Source organism: Clarias gariepinus, chromosome 14 (genome assembly GCF_024256425.1).
Source record: "Clarias gariepinus isolate MV-2021 ecotype Netherlands chromosome 14, CGAR_prim_01v2, whole genome shotgun sequence".
NCBI lineage: Eukaryota > Metazoa > Chordata > Actinopteri > Siluriformes > Clariidae > Clarias > Clarias gariepinus.
In genome coordinates, this window is record NC_071113.1 from 9502555 (window position 1) to 9523788 (window position 21234).

The 21234-nt window shown below is 41.0% G+C and overlaps 1 protein-coding gene across 21 annotated transcripts in view; it reads right to left on the reverse strand.

Moving 5' to 3' along the window:
* Positions 1 to 21234, reverse strand: part of ank3b (ankyrin 3b) — a 179088-nt gene that overhangs the window by 19466 nt on the left and 138388 nt on the right. For 9 of the 21 annotated variants that reach the window (XM_053511287.1, XM_053511297.1, XM_053511294.1 and 6 more), the window contains 12 exons: positions 17431 to 17554; positions 14372 to 14474; positions 10504 to 10610; positions 10247 to 10279; positions 6928 to 7152; positions 3658 to 3812; positions 2286 to 2497; positions 1506 to 1713; positions 1244 to 1340; positions 901 to 1129; positions 676 to 801; positions 253 to 375 (listed from right to left, as the gene is read on the reverse strand). In XM_053511287.1, the coding sequence (XP_053367262.1) occupies positions 253 to 375; positions 676 to 801; positions 901 to 1129; positions 1244 to 1340; positions 1506 to 1713; positions 2286 to 2497; positions 3658 to 3812; positions 6928 to 7152; positions 10247 to 10279; positions 10504 to 10610; positions 14372 to 14474; positions 17431 to 17554 (1742 nt within the window). Of the gene's footprint in view, positions 1 to 252; positions 376 to 675; positions 802 to 900; positions 1130 to 1243; positions 1341 to 1505; positions 1714 to 2285; positions 2498 to 3657; positions 3813 to 6927; positions 7153 to 10246; positions 10280 to 10503; positions 10611 to 14371; positions 14475 to 16156; positions 16169 to 17430; positions 17555 to 21234 lie in introns of all 21 variants that reach the window. The other 12 variants (XM_053511301.1, XM_053511299.1, XM_053511298.1 and 9 more) reach the window with 4 other exon arrangements.

Below are 21234 nucleotides of genomic sequence, written 5' to 3' on the forward strand. Positions count from 1 at the left end.
AATTATACCACTGAAAAAAAACAAAAAACAGTAAGCATAAGCCTGTGCACCGTCAGCCAAAGCATGGTTCCAAATCAAAATTCTGATTTGGTCAGCCATAGCCACAGCAATAGAGAAGCTCAAAACAGATAAAAGACACACTCAGGCAGTTTTGACCAAGTTTATCCCTTATCGCTGCAAACACTGATCTACCTTTCCTGAGTATGAAGATGACATGATATGACATAGATGACTTGATCATTTCAACCTTACCTTTTTGAGTGCGGGCAGAGTGATGTTTAAATTACAGACAGCAGTCTGGGGAAGCCCCTTTGCATTTTTTATCTCTCTGAGGAAGGAAAGCCGTCCACAGGGTTCTTGGCTGTTGTCCCTCACCTTTTGGGATTAGGTGTGGAATGAGCAGATAAGCATGAACAACACATATAAAACATGAGCTTTTTCATTAAGTCATAACCACAGCCCTTCTTAAATTCCACTCTCTTCAAAATAAAAAATGACCAACTGCAATACAAGCTGCAGTAGTTATACTGATGTTTTCAAATGTTAAAGGAAATCCTGAGAAAGGACTAGGGGCAATCTGGCCATAACACATACAATACAGTGTGAATACAGTGTGATATTTAGTGATGGATGTCTACTCTGTATTTGTGAACAACTAACTATGTAATTAATTACCTTTACACAGAACGGCAGTCTGTTCTCTCTAAATGCATAGAAGTTAAGAACCAGCTGCTGTCCAGCTTTAATCAGAGGTGTTAAATTGCCATAGCAATCCACATAGATAGGCTTCCCTTCCAAAACCTGTAGAAAAATTGATTAAGTAGTCATGAATATTAAGTCTTGAAACTTAATGGGAACAACACTTTGAATTTTTGTTGGTGTTGTTTTTAAATGACCAACCTCAATGTCTTTGCTTCTGGCCACCTCTTCAAAGTTCTCTTGTTGCTCCAAGGTCTTGTCCACTTTATCATCTGTCATGCAAAAGCATCGCAAATTGGATTCCACAGCATCGTTCATTTTGGCAAATACTACAAACTTGGCCATGTAGGGCACACAGATGAGTTCCCTGTAGAGCTGAGTGGCCAAAGCTACTGTTTCTGGAATCTGATGGCAGTCTGCAAGCCAGAACCTGTTAAGAGAGAAAGACAAAAGATTAGGAATAAAGTTAAACACAGTGGATATTTGGGTTCGTGGATGGAATTCGGTTTGCAATATTTTTTCCAAAGCATAACGGGACAAATACCTGGCGGATACGTTGGTAGTGAACGAGACACATTCGCTCGAGAAGGTGAGAGGAGTAGTCCCAGTTATGTCTTCCCACTGTGCAGGGGAGGTGCCTCCTGTGAAAGAGCCATCATTAGCATGTACATAAAACGAAATATGCAAAGCCATTAACCAAAAGCTGGAGAATGAGGAGGTCACTTTTAATAAGTTTTTATACAAGCCACTGACGACAGTGTAAGGCATGTAAAGAAGCCGTGGTTTATGGATTATATGGATCTTACCCGTGATGCTGCACAGAAGGCGTAAGCAAGGTGTTGTATCTCCTTTGTAGCCATTGTTCATGCCTTCTCCTGATCGAGGAGGTACAGGGATGGTCATGGTGATGGGTTTGTGGAACTTTCTTCTACGTGGTTCCACTGTCACTATTGGGCTGAACGTGGCTCTGTTGCCTATGATCTTCTTTACCATCTCGTCTGGGACTGGCTGGGTCTAGTAAGCAAGCAAGCATTATGAGTTCTCAGAATTTGATTTAGAACTCGGATTTGGGGAATCCCAGGATTTGGGGATTCTTCCTAATTTAGTCCTATCCAATTCCTACCCCCCATTAGGTCACTCCCACATTAAGACTACTAATACCAGTTAGGGAGGGCTGAAGACTACCACATATTCCTCCGAGCCATGTGACGCTAGCCAACCGCACAACCAGCCAACCCCATCTTTTCGAACTACTTGCTCACGCACCGGAGGACAGCGCTATTCGTACCTTATTCTTGCATGACCTCACAGACACCCATGACAGGCTGTAGAGCCGAGATTGATGTAAGAGAACAGAGTGCCTCCCATCCCAACCCTCTGAGAGAGTTCGGCCAATCAGCTCTCTTTGGGCTACAGCATCACTCAGGATGACTTACTCTATACTCTCTTAAATGTCTAATGGAATTGAGAAGGTTCTTGGAGCAGTAGGGAAACAAAGAAAATTTTCTCATTTTATCCATTCTGGACCTCAAATGCTCATAAGAGAACTGTACAAACTTTGAATTGACGTTTAAGTTTCTGCTTACCTGAAGTCCAACCCTGATCTTCTTGGTGAGAGCTCCTTCAGGGAAAGAGGCCTGGACTTGAGGAACAGTCATGCTGGATAGAACCCCTCCCTCAGGACCCATATGGTTGGTCTCCTGCTTGATTCGTGACACCACCGCAAAATACTGTGGGAAGTCTTTAGTGATGATTCTACAGATGCGTTTCTTTTCCAGGTCTTCCATGCTGTCCAGTTCTTTAGGGACAAATGGTGTACAATGATTATTTTGTTGCTCGATAAATAGAGATATGTTTACCATAGTACCAAATATTCACACTCCGGTTATATTAATAATTCTTTTGGGTACCAATTAGCACCTTTACAAATTGTAGTATATGATTACATGAAAAAGCAAGAGTAGAGTTAACACAGAAGGATGTAAAAAACTAAGAATGCCTTGTTGATGAGAGAGTTCAGAGAAAGCTATGAATATGCAAATATCAACTCTTTACTACAGTGATAAAAAAGGAAAGATTCTTTATTGCTTCATATGCCAAATCTTGAGGTGGATGGACTACAACAGCTGAAGATGACATCAGGGTCTTCCAAGAGCAGTAGTCTGACTCTACAGTGAGCACAAACTTATTGGGAAAAACAATTAAACAATAGCCCTTGATCTGTTACTGTAGACTTCCTGTTTGAGTTATGGTAGACTTCTTTTCAGGTCACACGATGCTGGCCCTGTTGCTTTGACCCCTCTCAACATGTTTCCGCCCGCAGAACTGCTGTTCCTGGGAATTTTATTTTTGTCCCTTGCATCATTCTGTATCAACTCCATTTAACTCTTATTTGTTGCAATCCCATGAGATTAGCATTTTCTGAAATACGCAAACCAGTCTAAGTGTGTTTTAAACTATTTTAAGCCATATAGCCAGCTTGTGGGCGGCACTGTGGCTTAGTGGTTGGCACTGTCGCCTTGCACCTCCACGGTGTGGGTTCGACTCTCACCTCTGGTGTGTGTGTGCAAGGAGTTTTCCTCCCACAGTCCAAAGATATGCACATTAGCCATATTGGCGTTCCCAAATTCCCCACATCCATGTATACAGGATAAAGTGGTATACACGATAAGCGAGTGAGTGATGGCCAGCTTGTGCCTTAACACTTTCCATGTTTAAGGCTAAAAAAGCCAGTATCAAACTCCATGATGTCCCAAATGCAATGAGTTTCAGCAGAATGACACGATTGATGACTATGCAAGAATATTTTGTACGTATTGAAACTGCTCTTCAAAGACTCTCAAACACAATGTAGGTAGTGAAGGTACTGGTTACTGCTGTCGTTTATTCTTGCGTTAAGTGTTGGTGTTGAAACTATTTTAATTATAGCTGCCTTTTAGTGCATTAAGAATGTCCTACCTTCGTCCATGCCATTAAGCAGCTCATTAAGGGCTTCAGTCTTGCAGTCGTATTGGTGCTCCTTCCAGATCTCTCCATTATCACTCCTTAAAATGATCAGCTCACGCTCCTTCCCTCTCATGGACCCAAAATGAGGGATCTCCACTATCACAGGGCTGCAAGAACAGATCATTATACACCATTAAGAGATGATTATGCTCTTCTACTAATGAGTTACTGATGACTGCAAAAATGCTAAAGAGAGTCATTTTGAACACCTGATACTGAAAAAATTTATATGCAAATGTCATTTTAGTGCACACATAGACATACTAATTCCCACTAGGCACCAATACTTGTGCTTTGTACCTCAAGAGTTGTAAGGAGATGCAAGAAGACAAACAAAAGGCTGATTGAATGCAACATTCCAGACTTTAAATCGGGCAGGTAACGGATAAGGAAAGGCCATTTAAAGATTTTTTTTCCCCCATTTCTTTTTAAATAAATAAAAGCATCTAATATAGGGTTTCTCACCTATGGACTTGGAGAACCACTGCTCTGCATGTTTAGTTTCTGTCCCTGCTCCCAAATGATCAGATTCACCTTATTAGCCATGAACATGTTTGATCAGGATGTAACTATGTAAGCTGGAGTAAGGAAAACCACCAAGACATGCAGGGCAGGGGTACTCTAGTGCAAGGATTGAGAAACTCATCCAATACAATTTTAATAGTCAGAAATACAGCGGGGGCAAAAAAGTATTTAGTCAGCCACCAATTGTGCAAGTTCTCCCACTTAAAAAGATGAGAGAGGCCTGTAGTTTTTATCATAGGTATACCCCAACTATGAGAGATAAAATAAATAAAAAAATCCAGGAAATGATATCGTAGGATTTTTAAATAACCACACAGGGGGGACCTAGTTAAGGACCTGCAGAGAGCTAGAACTATGGTAACAAAGGCTACCATCAGTAACACACTGCGCCGCCAGGGATTTAAATCCTGCAGTACCAGACGTGTCCCCCTGCTTAAGCCAGTACATGTACAGGCCCGTCTGAAGTTTGCTAGAGAGCATTTGGATGGATCCAGAAGAGGATTGGGAGAATGTCATATGGTCAGATGAAACCAAAATAGAACTTCGTGTTTGGAGGAGAAAGAATGCTGAGTTGCATCCAAAGAACACCATACCTACTGTGAAGCATGGGGGTGGAAACATCATGCTTTGGGGCTGTTTTTCTGCAAAGGGACCAGGATGACTGATCCGTGTAAAGGAAAGAATGAATGGGAACATGTATGGTTAGATTTTGAGTAAAAACCTCCTTCCATCAGCAAAGGCATTGAAGATGAAAGGTGGCTGGGTCTTTCAGCATGACAATGATCCCAAACACACCGCCCGGGCAACGAAGGAGTGGCTTCGGAGACTAGCCAGTCTCCAGATCTCAGCCCTATAGAAAATCTTTAGAGGGAGTTGAAAGTCCGTGTTTCCCAGCGACAGCCCCAAGTCATAACTATTCTAGTGGAGATCTGCATGGAGGAAAACCTTTGACCTCTGTCATTGCCAACAAAGGGTATATAACAGAGTATTGAGATGAAATTATGTTACTGACCAAATACTTATTTTCCACCCTAGTTTGCAAAAAAATTCTTTTAAAAATCCTACAATGTGATTTAACGGATTTTTTTTCTTGTTTTGTCTCTCATAGTTGGGATATACCTATGATGAAAATTACAGGCCTCTTTTATCTTCTTAAGTGGGAGAACTTGCATAATTGGTGGCGAATTAAATACATTTTTTTGCCCCACTGTAGGTTAAAACAGAAGGGTATTTTTTTTTAACAATTCAGCATACAATAGCTATTTTGGTTAACAGTTCAAGTTAAAATGATCATTGTGTAAGATAGATGCATTTTGTACATACAGTAAATATAACGTGACATTTAATAACAGACAAGCAAGACACTGTTCACACTGAGTCATGAGAAAACAGAAAATTACATACAATGTATAATACCAGAGAAGGTACCATGAAAAAAATACATAGAAATCGTCAGTCAAGTTTTTCAACACATATACTGTAACTTCAGGTACAGAATGTCAAAAAAATACAGGACAATTTTAAACATTTGTATCTAGAGATTTATCTTAAATATAATCTATATGAAAGGTTGTTCTAATGGCAGGAGCGTTTGGTAAACCGGCTAAGCCTAAACGTTAGGGTAGTTTAATTAGCCTACACACATTTACCCCATAGCTTGGTCCAAATAATAAAATATAGGGTGTTTAAAAACTTCCAGCTATATTGCTCCTGTTCTTTTGTAGCTATGGTCTTATTTGATAATAAATATCAACTATATTTTACAGTATGATAATAATATACATAAAATATGAGAATTTATTTTATTCCTCTAATATTATTATGTATAGTGTTGACTCTTATGCCTTTCTCGGAAACTCCACGAATGATACCTTCTCCAGAAAGAAAGAGCAAATGAATCCATCTCCCATCCATGGGATGGCACAGTGGGAGTCTGAGTTTGGTTAAACATGGGCAAAACTTGGCAGCCATACCAGCAGCAAATAGCATGCCCAACAAGCACAGTACAGCGAGCATGATCCACTTTCAGCGAACTTGCTAGTCAACTGAAAGCCTTAAAAAAACAAAAAGGGTGACTTGAAAGTAAAACAACCCAACAACAACAACAAAAAGAAAGAAATCAACAATGGCTTCAACCAAGAGCAGTGTCGTCTTTTCTCAGCGGCACACTCCTACCCAGCAAATTTTGTTCCTTGAGGCCCAAGCTGCAGGATTCGGCTAACGAAGCTCTCGCCCTCATTAAGAGGGGGGAGTTTTCGGGGAAGGTGGAGTTTACTGAATAACATCCATGCAGCAATTAGAGGAACAGAAAGGAGGAACACAAAACAGTCCGTCATTGCTGCAGGAATACTAGTGTTTCATTTAATTACTTCAGTTAGTTAGCCTTCTAAACCTCTCCCTATACTACAGTCATTCGTGCATTCATTTTCCTTCGGCTTTCTACATTACTGCTTATAGAGTAAGGGAAGTTCACTCATCTGCTTGGAGGATGAAATCACTGGGAAATAGCAAATGAAGTGGCCTACACTGAACTTTGCAATATATTGCAGCATTACTGTCCACTGTCAGAGGCTGGCTTGACACTAGTCTCACTGCCGGAAAGCCTAGCCACCACACACTCCAGACACAGATGGGTTTCATGGTAATGGGGGGTAAAGAAGAACCAAGAAACAGAAACGGCAGAAGAGCCTGACCTACCCGAGGAACTGAGCTCCAGCGGGGCCAACTTCCACCAGGCGGCTTGCCAGTCCCTCTCCCTCCACCATGGGCGGTGGCGAGGCAAGCTTGTGCCGCTTGACCAGGCGGCAAGTGATGCGAGTTGGAGCTGTGCACTTGCGTGGTGGGATGATGATGCGCATCCCGTTGTGGCGGCTGCCTCGCATTGAGCCGCCGCGGGCATCCACCATGAAACTCACCAGGAACCTGTGGAGAGCAACGTGGCACGGTGATGAAAAGAAGAGGAGACAAAGAGGCTTTGGCTTTCAGTGATCACCAGTGAGGACTGTTTCCATGCTGTGATAAAGAATTCACACAACAAAACCCAGGAGAGGAAAGAATCACACGAGAAGAAAGGCTGGAAAGTGGGATCATGAGAGCTCAGCCCTGGCAGTTTATTCGTAGAGGAATTGTTTTGACAGCATGAGCATGTCCAAGAGATATAAATCTTTTTTTTTTTTTTAACAAATCCCTAGATGCTTATGTATTGTTTAAATTGAAGTTCCTCGCAAACTGCCAAGGTAGATTACTCAACTTTGTGTTACTTAGTAGAAAATGTGTTATTGAAAAAATACAGTATGCATCTTTAAACCTGTTTCTGTGGTTCATTAAAACCAAGCAAGAAATTACGAGCTGACCACCAATACTGCTTGCTTGGCTTTCACTTCTGAAGATTCTCTTTCCTTGGTGTGTTCTTCAACCTTGGGGTAATCAAACTTATTTTCAACACTTCCTAAATGCATGTGAATGTTTCGTTGCCCTGACTGAATAGTGCACTGAGTTTGTCACAAATTAATACCTTATGGAAGGAAGACAGCCAACCAATTGGTGGGCCTGTACTGGATTTACAATCTTTTCGATATACAATCTTTTTGACCTTCAAGAACCTTCATCTGTCTGAAATTAGCTTTGCAAGCCAGGCTACTGGCAATTGCAAAAGAATCTCGTGGATTTGTTGCCAAGAACCTCCTACATTTGATTTGACTGACATTGCAAAAACAGAATTCCTGGAGCTCATTGGAAAGTATGCAAGGACATTTTGTTTTACTGGTCACTGACTTCTCCAAGCAAGGCTGAGAAATGATTGATTCTTATGATTTAAACTTTTTTGTCTATTGGCTTTCTTAAGTTCAATATCACTGGTATCACAGGTTTTGTAGACCTGGTACGTTGACTTGGTGTTTGCTCTATGAGCGAAGGGCCAAGTAGGTTGAGATTAGTTTATATTTTCTTGATGCCATTAGGCCATTTAAATCTCATATGCATCTGTTAGAAAAGAAAATGGTTGTGATTTTGACCACTCATTAGTTTCATATACAATCCTTGTCCCTGCTCTGCAAAATGAAACCTGATCAAGTTGTGAGTTTCAGGGTGTTCTGACAGATATATACTGTACACTACAGTACTGTATATGGCCCAACCTATGTGGACCTGACCATCACAATAATACAGTATGTGGCATTCTTCATACTGTTCCTCATAGTGTTAGTGCAATGTTGGAAGATATTCTCAATTGTCTAAAATATCTTCCTATGTTGTAAATCTCACTTCACTTTCTCTTTAGTAAAGGGCCCAAAGCGGTTCCAGTTTGAACCAAGATTGCTGCAGAACTTGAGCCCTGACCTCAACCTAAACAAACCACAAATCCACACAGCCATGCTCCAAAATCTAGCGGAAAGCCTTCCTAGAAAAGTGGAGGTTCTTATGATAGCAAAGGGGGACTAAATCTGAAATGAGATGACCACATACTATGAGTATATACTTCGTGCTATATGCTTACTGTATATAGCTGAATGGATAGAGAATGCAATATCTCAGCGATTTAATAGCTCTGTTAATGGCTGTTGGCACACAATCTGCGATCCGTGGGTCATGTCCAATCGCCCAAATATAGATCGTTCAGGCTTAGCATTGAGAAAGATATCTGTTAGAACCAGGTGGTCCTGCTGGTGCATTTCCTTGGCCAAAAGTACAAGCTATAATAGCACTATGGTATAAAATTATATAAATAATATACAGCAGCACGATTGTGAGTGCAATATTACTTTTAGAGCTGTGAATCATATATAGACTTTTGATGAGATAAAATTTTTGGGTGTTGTGATTTTTTGTTTATTTAATAGCACTAAAGTTTATTCCCTGATTAGCTGTATTCTTTTCCAGATTTTGAAAGAAAGATTCAATTATTTGTCACATGTACCTTACAGCACAGTGAAATTATTTGTCCTTTTTTTTTTTTTTTGCATATCCAAGTTAGAAAGCTAACCGTGGCAACTTGGCAGCGCTGGGGCTTGAACCTCCCGACCTTTCAATCAGAAACCCAGTAACCTACAGCCTTAACCGTTTGAGCCACCACTGCCCTAATTAATTAGCAATACTCTCACGAATTGCGAGTATTTGTGGAAGATGCAAACCTTTTTCCCATCAGCTGTGGCATATTTCTTCAGGAATTTGTCGAATGTAGATGTTATGTTAATGTCTGTAAGTTTAACTACATACTTTTAAATGTGTGAATCGATCCTGAATCAAAACTGACCCATCGATTCAATTAGCTGAATCGACCAACAAAAAATGGATTACATTACACAGCTCTTATTGCTTTTAGATGACAGTTTGATACATTTATATTGCTTAGCCCTTAAAGCTCAGACCATCTTAGGCATTATTTGTTTTGCTATTTTTAAAAAAATAAAAACGCAATATGAAGCATTAGAAGATATGAAGAATTAGAGAGAGAATTTTTTTTGCTATAAAAAGCTATTGTGGGCTACTTTTGAGATACACAAGTACTTAAAACTAGCTCAGTTGAGTACTTTTGCATCTTGACTCAAGTACAAATGTAAATGGGCGACATCTACTTTTACTTTACTCAAGTGCAGGATTTGAGTACTTTACCCATCTCTGCTTATCTAACAAGCTTTTATATTTTAGGTCAGAATTTTATATTTGTAAAAAAAACAAAATATCTTGTTTTGTCATGTTCACTGATTGCTAACACTAGTGTAGTAATTTAAACTAGAAGTGGTGAACACACAGGCGAACCAAGTGAAACACACAGTGAAACATCCCGGTGTGACTAAAGTAAACACCATATGCATACTCAAACATTCCCACTTAATCCAGTCTTATTAATGTCCTGGAGCTGGATGCATTGTTTCATAATATCTTTAAAGTAATGTATTATCATATACGTCCTGCACGGTTCAACTTAGTATGTTCTGTTGGTGAGGAAGAGCAGAAGGGAAACAAGCAGGCAGAGAAGAAGAAACAAAGTGTAATCACAGGACACAACCATCATCACCTGGAGTCATACTGAGGAAGTGGAGTGGAAACACTGTAAAGAAAAATAAAACGGAACAGCGGAGGAACGATCAAATCAACATGTCTCATCAGAGCTATGCTATTCATCCGTAGGATGGACAGTCAAAAGATAAATGGCAGATAAAGATAAAGAGCAGCACTAGAGGCAAAGCCAAGGAGAGCATGAACAATATACACATTCACAGAAGTATTGTATTTGAGCAATAAAATTTGTCGTGCATGTCTTGCACATCTTACCCCGAGTGGACCGGGCTGGAGACCAAGTTGACATTGTCCAGGGCATCTGCTGTCCAACTGTATCGCCTCAGAGAGTCAGTGTCATACTCTTTAGCTACAGCCAGATGCTGAAGGTGAGAACACACACATAAACACACCGTCAATACCGTGTTTTGGCAGTAAAGCATAACAACAACAACCACCTCGATCTCAATGCATGGCAAGAAAAACGGCGCTAGGAGGGGAGTGTTGTGGAGCTGAGAAGTGCTGGCTACATTGCAATTAGCATCTCAACCCCACACTTTATCACCTCACCGAGCGGCTGATGGCAGAAAGCATCCAAAAAATACATGCATATAGGCTGTAGGGAGAGTACGAACTGAAACTTCGGAAGCAAATAATGACAAGTCAAAGATACTCTAATGCAGTCAAAACTGGGCTACAAATCATAGAGCAGCAAATAAAGACGCGTCTTTCTGACAGCAGAGGGAATTCAGGCATCATGGCTTAACGGTCGTTACGCAAATGCAGGGATTTTCTTCAAAAACAAAAATCATATATGTTTGAGCCTGCATTTGAGCTGAAGTTTAGCAAAAATAATATTACAGCTTTCACTGGACTGAATACCTTATTATGGGGCTCAACAACGCAGTGCATCGCTTTACAGACAGCCTGAAGCATTTAAAGAAGAAGAGAATGTTTTAAACATACTAGAATCACCAATCAGAATAAGCTAAACACAGTTCTCCTTAGATAATAAATAAATAAATCAATAAACCCAATCTACAGGACTATAGACTTAAGTACTACCTGAACATTTGTGTGAGAATCACATGCATGTTGGACTGAAACAGAGGTGCATATCGGTTATAAGGGAATGTAATCTTAGATTAATTTTTAATGTGTGAAAATTAATCAAATGGGGAGGGGTGAGTTGTCTGACAATTTGACGTAATTACATTGTTTCACACTTGCAATTATATTTTCTGCTGCAACTGCTGAAGGCAGTTTCAGGAAACAAAACAACAAAAAAACTAAAAATGGAATGCATCTCAAGTATTAAATATTAAATATACCAATAAGCCAATATTAAACATATCCATATCTTTTTATATGCAAGAATACTGCTAAAACAAAAGGGGAACAATTAGTCCAGGATTGACACGAACACCCCTGGTATGTACTGTACAAGTACCTGTAGGCTTTGTTTTGGGTTTGTCTATGTGCCGCCCAGCACATCAGGCAACAGATACACATCCGCCGTTTGTGTGGCAGTTATTTACAGGGTCGGGTTGCCAGCTCGATGCCTGCTTGTATCTGAGCACTTGAGGGTGAAGGACCTTGCTCAAGGGTCCAACAGTGTTGACCCAGCAGTGTCGGGCCTTGAACCTGGTCTGCAGTCCAACACCTTAACCACCGCGCCACCCCTGCCCCCATGTATATATAGGCTCAAATCTCTTTTTTTTTTTTTTAACAGTATACATCAAATTGGCATTATGTTATCCTTATATAACGTATATACATTCTAATATGTATATAAGTTAAATAAGGATACATAGTATTTTAAATACTGAGGTAGAACAGCCTACATCCTGCACACATGGTATGAGTTCATGACCTTGATTTAGTAAGTTTAATATCTTACATTGAGCAGTGCACACAATCAGTGTTAGTGCGCAATATGTACTGTAAAACAATAGGATGTGCTGGATCAAATGCTATTTTATGATATATGCTGCGTAATTATGTCTGTAGTATAATTAAACCAAATTTGTAATGATTCACGTGATTAGAAGTTTATTTCAAAGCTTGCCATCTTCTCATTTGTACAGTTTATCGTCATACACTGCCTGGTCATTTTAGATGGGTCGTGTTATCGGTCTGTGTTGAGCAAAGACAACTAAGGAGATTTGAAATGAGTGGAATTGGGTCCAGCACATTATTAAAACCCTGGTAAGATACTTCCAGCAACTTCATGGAAGAAATGTGGTTATAAAATAATCATGAATGTAGATCACCTTGGGGAGCGCTTGGTGAAGCTGCATCGTCAAAAATGACAGTAGAAATGAAAGCTATGTGTGTAATAGTATAAGTAAGAACATTTCCACACCATGTGATGGGAGCTCACAGGATTGGGACTAAACAGATGTCGGTCCATAAGAAAACCACTCGATGGTGAGACAAATGAAAAAAAGGCTTTAATTCATTTGCTAAGACTTGGGAGCAAAAGAGCAAGCCATCCAGATTGAGCCTGTTCCAAGGTGATCATCAGGGTAAGAAGAGAAAGCACGTGCACCCACTATGCATAGTGCTGACTGTACAAGCCTCTGGAGGCAGTGTTATGATCTAGGAGTTCCATCAGTTGGTTAGGATCCAACGTTATGTGACAAGAAAATGAAGTCAGCTGACCTGAATGTACTGAATGACCAGGGTATCACCTTAACCGAGTTTTTCTTCCCTGCTGGAACAGGTATGATCCAGCACTCAGACTGTGAAAGAGTGCTTCTGGGAGCATGAGGAATCATTCTGGCCAATTATTTGGCCACCACGTTTGGAAGTCAACAAATATTAGCATGTGCAACATTGTGCTCAGGCAGTATATTAGTCTTTTAAGTTTCTCAAATTTAAATTGTAAAGATTTTACGGCATGGCATTGTCTTATACTCTTTGAATGCTTACACTATTGAAAACCCTTTTTTAAAATACTGTTGCTGAAGACAAATCTGGCAACCCCGGGTCCAGACAGACAATTATATATATATATATATATATATATATATATATATATATATATATATATATATATATATATATATATATATTATTTTTTTTTAATAGCCTTTCCAAATATTTTACAACACTTTTTTTAAGCTTCACAGCCCAATAATCTGAGTAACTTCACCTTAGTGCTAACGTAATTTATAATCTAAAGTCGCTGACTCTGAATACACCCCTAAGAAGGAAACAAGAGAAACTAGACTGTTCAGTGGTTTTTAAGGCACTCTTTGTTGAATAAATGGTTCAAATAATAATGCACCCTTTCTGAATAATTTAAAAGCCTTTATTAGAGTTGCTCATTGTATGCCTACTGTATGCATTCAGTACCAGTAAACTCTTATATTCGGGTACATTCTTACAAAGACACAACAAAATGACATTGTGTACATAAGTAGAATATCATAGCGTACTTAAAAACACAATATAATAATAATATTGATATAGATTTAACATGAAATTTACAGAAGAGTGTTCGGAGATTGCGAGATTAAATTCTGATGCCAGAAAGCAAAAATTAGTCATGGTCCTTAGGTGAAAGCGTGGAATACTCTCTCTTTCTTTGTGCAGTATCAATCACAGCAACAATAACCAATCATAGACACCAATGACGGGGTCAGATAGCGTGATGCAACATGAGTAGCAGTTCGAAAAAAGATGCGTTTGGTGTAATGGAGGTACACAAACGCCATGGTGTCCTAGGTGTTACAGACCTAGTCTCCGGCGTGGGAACTGGCCAAGACTAAAGTCTAAAAAAGGTGGCGTGATGCTTAACGACGTGACGTTTGGTACTTTTTGGAAGCAGCAGGAGTCGAATAGTTTCTTCTCCTCGAGCAATTAAAAAAAAACATCATGTGACATTCTGTAGTGGTACAGAAAAATCTTCATGCAAGAAATCCCAAAGCACTCCGTCGCGATGGTGGGAAACTACAGCTTTACAGCTTCGACCTACAGTACATGATAAAGTAAGACCTTCGTTTAAACACTGTGAAATAATTGACCTGGCTGAAATTACACTGCCACACCTTAAACAGCAAAGTGTTAAGTCAGCTCTTGGCTTTCAAACAGAGCGAACGGGCACACGAGAACAGGACGTAAAGGATAGAAGGCGTACCGTGTCCTTGCTGGGTGCCAGGATCTCCTCGATCATCATGCTGTCCCTGGTGAAAGAGCTCCGGTTCAATGTGTTGGACCTATCCGAACTGAAGGAGCGCAGGCTGTTGGCATTCACAGTTTATCACACACAGTGCACAAGGGGAGGGAGCGGGGCGTGGTGACAATGAGATGAACACAAAACACACACACACACACACACAAACACAAACACACACACAAAAATATATATATAAAAAACAAAACACACCTGTTACTGCATGCAGCTTCCAGGGAAACTGGCGCACAAGTTCGAAAGTAAAACGACAGAACAAGTGTGAAACAATGGAGCGCTCTTGTACGTGTGAGTGTGAATAACTAATGAGAAGCAGGTTATACTGTATGTAAATCATACGTGGATAATAAAATTCGAAATGGCTGACAATGTAATGTGTCATGACTAGATGTACGACATGATGTTATCTGTATTAGCTTGTTTTAAAAAAGCGAAAACGGTATTATTAAGTGCGTTGTGGAACTCTAACAGAATCCTGACATTGAAATAGACTGCCATGAGCTTTGATCTGCAAAAGAAGGCGGGGCCTTCTAATCTTCATGCTCCCAGCACACACATGTGCTATAGAGTCATCAGCCAAAACATGGTATTGGTGCTAAAAAGTTTCTCACCTACATAAAAAGTGATTTTTTTATATAGGATCATATAAAACCATTTTTCATAATACTCAACGCTTCTTATCTCCTGATCCATAATTTGTTTTTTTTTTATAAATATGCATACACATTTATATTTTTATCAGATAAAAAGAAACACATTTGCTAAATACGATTTCATGCCCTTTTATGTAAACCTAAAAAAGTTATTCTAAAATGCAAAATTGTTAAAATCTTGCAATTTGACATGGTTACGGACACTACAGATTTTTTTGACCAGAATGCTTTAATTTAAGCAAAGGTTTTTACATCGAAAAGGCATGTTCTTCTAAAAGATCACAATTTTAGTATCAAATAACATACAGAAATATAAATAATTAGCATTTTAAATTATTATAGTTTGATGCAAGACAGTATAACACTAAAAAATGGCTATTTTTACGGCACTTATAAAAACATCCCTCCAAAATGGCTAAAGGTATCAACTTTAAATTTTTAGGGAAGCAAGATTGGTCACTTCCATGTTGCATAAACTTCAGAGGTAGCATCTTTGGCACTCACATTTTCTGTATTATATATGTAACATAAAAAAAATAAAAATCAGCACCAATACTGTGTTTTGGCTAAATCAGAAAGACAGCACTGTAAATCGAAGTTGTGCTGCCAATGAAGTCGCCTGTTCATACATAAAAAAAAAAACAGTTACTAAAATATCAATCTAAAATATGGAAACCATAACAGGAAGTTGGTGAACTCCATGGAACCCTGGAAGCCACATGAAGAGGGGAAAAAAAAAAACAGGAAAAAAAAAGGCAAGCGTAACGGAACGAGCAGAGTTCCTTGAAATTACATCATGCAACGATGTAAGTCGAACTCTGAAATCTGAACTTGGGTCGACGGACACAAAGTTCAACAAGTTCCCAAGAGTCAAAAAAAAAAGCGAAGACTTGGTTCGTCAGCACATTCTGCGCATGTTTGTAATTTCCTCGACAAACAGATGAAGGGACGTGACAAGACGTGTGTTTCCGTGACGTGATGACTCGAGAAGGGGCACAGGGGTGAGATTGGATAGGGGTGGTAGTGGGGGGGGGGGGGTCGGGGGTAGACATCAAAACCCACAGTCATGCCCTCTTACCTGACTCTAGGACTATGAGAAGGAGTCGGTATGGTGGAGGAAGGAGAGAGAGGAGGGACAGAGGAGATCGAAAGCAATGAATCAGAGAGCGAGCAAAATGCAGTGGCTGAATGACAGCAGCTTGTAATGTTCTGCAGTTGCACTGCAACACGCTCTTAGACCCTGCTAAACCCCTTTATATACGCTTTCGTTCGGCGTGTAATAATATCCTCTTAAACAAAATAAATCATGTTAAATAATAATGCAGTGTTTCGATCAGGAGATCTTACTCTATTGCGGGGTTCTGTTCAAACACAGCGGAGATCTGCAGTGCTGTCTAAGAGCATGCGAGGCAAGCAGATATTCGGCAGATGCTGCTAAAAGGAGGTCTGAAGGGAAACAGAAGAAACCGAGCTCACACTGACCCAAGCATTTAGAGCTTCCGGATTAACCCGTTTTTTTTTTTTTTTATATTCAGTTCCACAAACACCACCGTAAATGCTTGGGCTGATAGCGAGCACGGTTCTTAACTCCCTTTTTAAAAAATTTAATTTCTTTGCTCGTGTATACAAAATACCAGCTCGATTTAATATCTAGCGCCAAACTTTGTAATGCAGCCGGTTAATCATTAGCCGCGTCACTCTTGAGGTCTGTCTTGAGGGCAGAAAGCATGTCATAGTGTAAACACTGACCAGACGGTCTATAAACCAGTATCAGAGAAAAAAAAGAAGAAGAAGAGATAAGAGGACAAAATCTTACACGTTCGGCTCAAGGTCTGTGCGAGTCAGACGACCAGGAGCTGTGCCGTCTCGCTACATGCGGTGAACATGATAACATGATCGTGCCTCGAAGGAGCATCCATAGATAGTGTTGCTTGCAACTTCAGCATTAATTTCTCTTAAGGTAATAGGTTATGCACTACATAACTAATGTATTAGTTAATTCATGAAGGTTGATAAAAGTTTGCGGGAAAAATGAAGAGATAAAAAAAAAGAGGACATAGCGTCATAATTCGGTTAATTTCAGTCCCGGGTTCAATTATTACTCAGATGTATTTGGTAAAACTTGCTGTTTTATTACTTTGTTAAAAAAGTTGTATTAATGCTGAAGTTTATTAGTTTATAATGTTGGACGTCATTGTCAAGGTGAAACAATACTATTACTATCCTACACACTCTGTATTGAAATCTAACTCACACTTAGGCAGAATGAATGAAAGGCTGTGGTGTGTGTGTGTGTGTGTGTGTCTGAACATATATATATATATGCATACATATAAAAAAATGCAGTCTTACCTTCCGGATCGGGCTCCAATACTAAAACCCACATAGCCTTCCTGAGGCAAAGAGTCGTCCCCTAACTCGCGCAGATCCTGGGGGCCCAGGTACTTATCCGTGTCCCCCAACATCACGTCCTCACCTAAAGGCCAGACAGAGTTAATAAGTTACAAACCATTGTCCAAGTTGGACCGTCCTCTTGTATAACACCGGGCTCAGTAAAATGAAACTACACGACACACACAGAGCGGTTATATTCTCTGAATTTATTCGTGTTGGTCACATAAAAAAAAAATTGGCAGATTTTTATAGCAGCACATGTTTTATAATATTTTTTAAGAAAAAAGTTAGTAAGTAATAATCCAGATGTGCGTTACTGAGAAACTGGAAACTCTGGCATTCATACACACACACACACACAGACAAAGTTTGCAACGACTTCAGAGACTAGCAGGGTTAAACAAGGAAAAAAACAACAACAGTGCAAGTGCACACAACAGATAAAGAGAGAGAGAGAGAAAAAAGAGAGGAAAAACTATGGTGGAGGGTAGGGGTGGTGGTGGTGGGGGGGGGACGGCATTCCAACAGTGACAAAGCGGATCCTGCTCCCCCGCTGCTCATCGCCACAGCAACCCCTCCCCGTGAAAACCTCTTCTGCTGTACCATTAGTGACGCAAACACACATATACACAGTACGTCCCATCCCCTGCACAGCGACTCTAAGTATTTCCCTCGTACACCCACGCACTCTGTCATGGAAAGACAAAGAAGAAAAAAAGAAAGAAAACAAAACACGTACCATTGACTAGCCTTCCGAGCTGCCTGGCTTTCAACCACAAGCTTAACAGTCAGCAAAACCTTTCTGAACAGCTCTCTCTGAGCGCACACACACACACACATACAACTACGCTCTCACACGCACTCACACACGCACGCACAGATCAGCTTTCTCTCGCCTGAGCTGCCATGCGTGTGCTGCAGTGCTAAATCTATCGTACACAACCGGTTCAGGACGCCGTAAACAAACCCAGGCGGCAGCTGCTGCAGTTCTCGGAGTAACTCTTACACAGCTGAGTGATCATGATCATCCTTCAGCGTTGCTCCACCGCTTCAAAGGCCGCTTCCTCCTCGGTCAATCCATACGTCCGGATCACGTCCACAGGCTCGGATCAGGACGATTCCAGAGGACTGCACCGTACGGGTGCATCCGCATAGCCTGGTCCCTTCCCCCTGACTGCCTTAAAAACCCACAGTCCCTCCCGTTGCTCTGCATACACACTCTCCCTATCTCACTCTCTCTCTCTCTCTCTTTCACACACAAACACCCTCTCGTCATACACACCCCTTCGGCTGCTGCAGAAGTTTGAACTGCGCGGGAGCACAGCGATTCCGAGGTCACGGCAGGGGTGGTATAGATCACGACGGAATGCTTGGTGCATGATTGGATACTCGGATGCCCTGTAGCCCCTCTGCTCCAGGACAATAGAGAATGAGTGTCCGGAGGGGGTTCTGGGGGGGACTAGGTGTACTCGGTAATCCGACACTGAGGAACGGAACAAAAGAACCCCTTTATAGGCAGGAGAACACAAAGCTGGGTGGGAGGGAACGATGGATAGATGGACGGATGGATGGATGGATGGATAGATGGATGGACCGCCAGCCACCTGCTCCTGGCCTCTTTATTACTCAGGAAAGACCTGCTAAACCTGCTAAACAGCACACACCAATGTGTCCAGGTTTGTTTAGATTCTGCGCAGTCGTGGTGTATCTTGGCACATTTACACCTAGATTCAATTTAGTGTTGCAAATCTGAGGAAACACGATGAGAACTCAACTCGAGATCAGGATTGAACCCGGGATCAGGAAGCGTTCAATCAAATATGTGTGTGTCCGCGATCTCCATGGCGGATAAAGTTGCAGAGAATGTTTCACGGCTTGCTTTAGGGCTAAAGCCTTACCCTGACTCTCCCCCAACCTGAGAGAATGAGAGGGAAGATCAGGTATGGCGCTATCAGTGGCACTCAGCCACAGCGTTAACAGCTAAAAGGGTATCTACGTGAACTGCATCCATTAGGACTTGCTGTTCATTTCCTCTTTATGGAATACCACAGCATAAAACACTAACCTTCCACCAGGGGGTTGCACTCTGAGAACCCGAGAAAGCATGTTCGCAAATAGATCCAAACACCCACGTCGACGGGGTTATTCCAGGCGCTTTACGTGTAAATGAGAAGCCATCCGAGTTATGTCAGTGGAATCATTGGAGCTTGCACTAGTGTCAGTTGACAGTAACTGGATGCCACAGCGGTTTCTAAACACACGCAGTCTGTAAAACCGGGGAGGCCTTTACTCTATCTAGACTGAAGTAACGCAACTTCAACAGGAATTTTATCTCCTAAAAAACAAATGTATTCTGCAGAGTGTATGTACGTCCTCTTAAAACAGTATTTCAGACACCCTTATCACAGGGTCCCTGAGACCTATCCCAGGGACCTCAAGGCACAAGGTATGGTACACCCGGGAGGTATCTCACACACACACACACTGTGACCATTTATAAACACTAATCGGTGTAGGAGGAAACTGGAGTACTAGAAGGAAATGCACGGGGAGAACATGCAAACTCCATGCACACAAACCACCAAAGGTGAGATTCAAACCCTCAACCCTGGAGGTGTGATGCGACAGAGCTAAACTCTAAGCCCTAATGCCACCTACTGTTCAAGGACCTATTTTCAATGTTATCTTATGGGCAAGCATGCGACTGCTGGATCAGCATGAAATAACACTTTCACTCATCGCCCACTTATAGTAGGAACACCTGTAGTACACCTACACATTAATGCAGCTTGTTTATAAGCCTATATTCATACAGGAATGGTGCAATGCACAAAAGCATGCAGAAACAGAACAAGAGCTTTAATGTTCAGATCAAAGGAATTACAGAACTGTTTTTGTGTTTTTCTACTACGAAACGAGACAGCTTTCAAACCAGTTGATGCTATGTCATAATTACGTCATACCTAACTCACTCATTCACTCATTGTCTATACCGCTTTATCCTGTATACAGGATCGCAGAGGTGCCTGGGGCAGGATACACCCTGGATGGGGTGCCAATGCATCGCTGGGCACACATACTCACTCACACATGATGGGCAATTTAGGAACGCCAATTAGCCTGATCTGCAAGTTTCGGATGAAACCCACCACGCATGTGGAGAACATACACACTTCATGCGCGACAGTGCTCATCCACTAAGCCACCTGAATGAGGTTTCTTTCCTATGAAATGGAGCAGTGGTGGAAAAATGACATTAAGCTAGACATTATCATGTTTAAATAAATACCATTATTTCCTAAAACAGAACGCTCTTGAAATGCTATACTCTTCACAACTAGCAGAAATTAAAAACCTAATGTTTATGTCACACCACGACTTTTGATTGTACACAATAGCAGAGTAGCACAATAGCACAGTTATTTCTCTATATAATATAAGAATATGTTATCCGTCGATTTTTTAAGGACCGGGCGCTCCACTTGCTGATTGTTCACAGGAACGACTGCTGTGAGCTCTAGGCTTCCTCAGCTGGAATCGTCATTCACGGAGTTACTGTCTGCACGATTCACACGTTTTACCACAGCTAACAGTCTCATCACCAAACTGTGTTAAATATCAATCAGTCATTCATGAGAAATTTCATCACAAGTCCCGGTTTGACTTGAACGCCCCTTGTATCACTAACAAACCGCTCATGCCTACTGACTGAGTCAATGTTTGGAGAATAGCCGTGTGTGAACCCTTCCCCAATACAGCAGC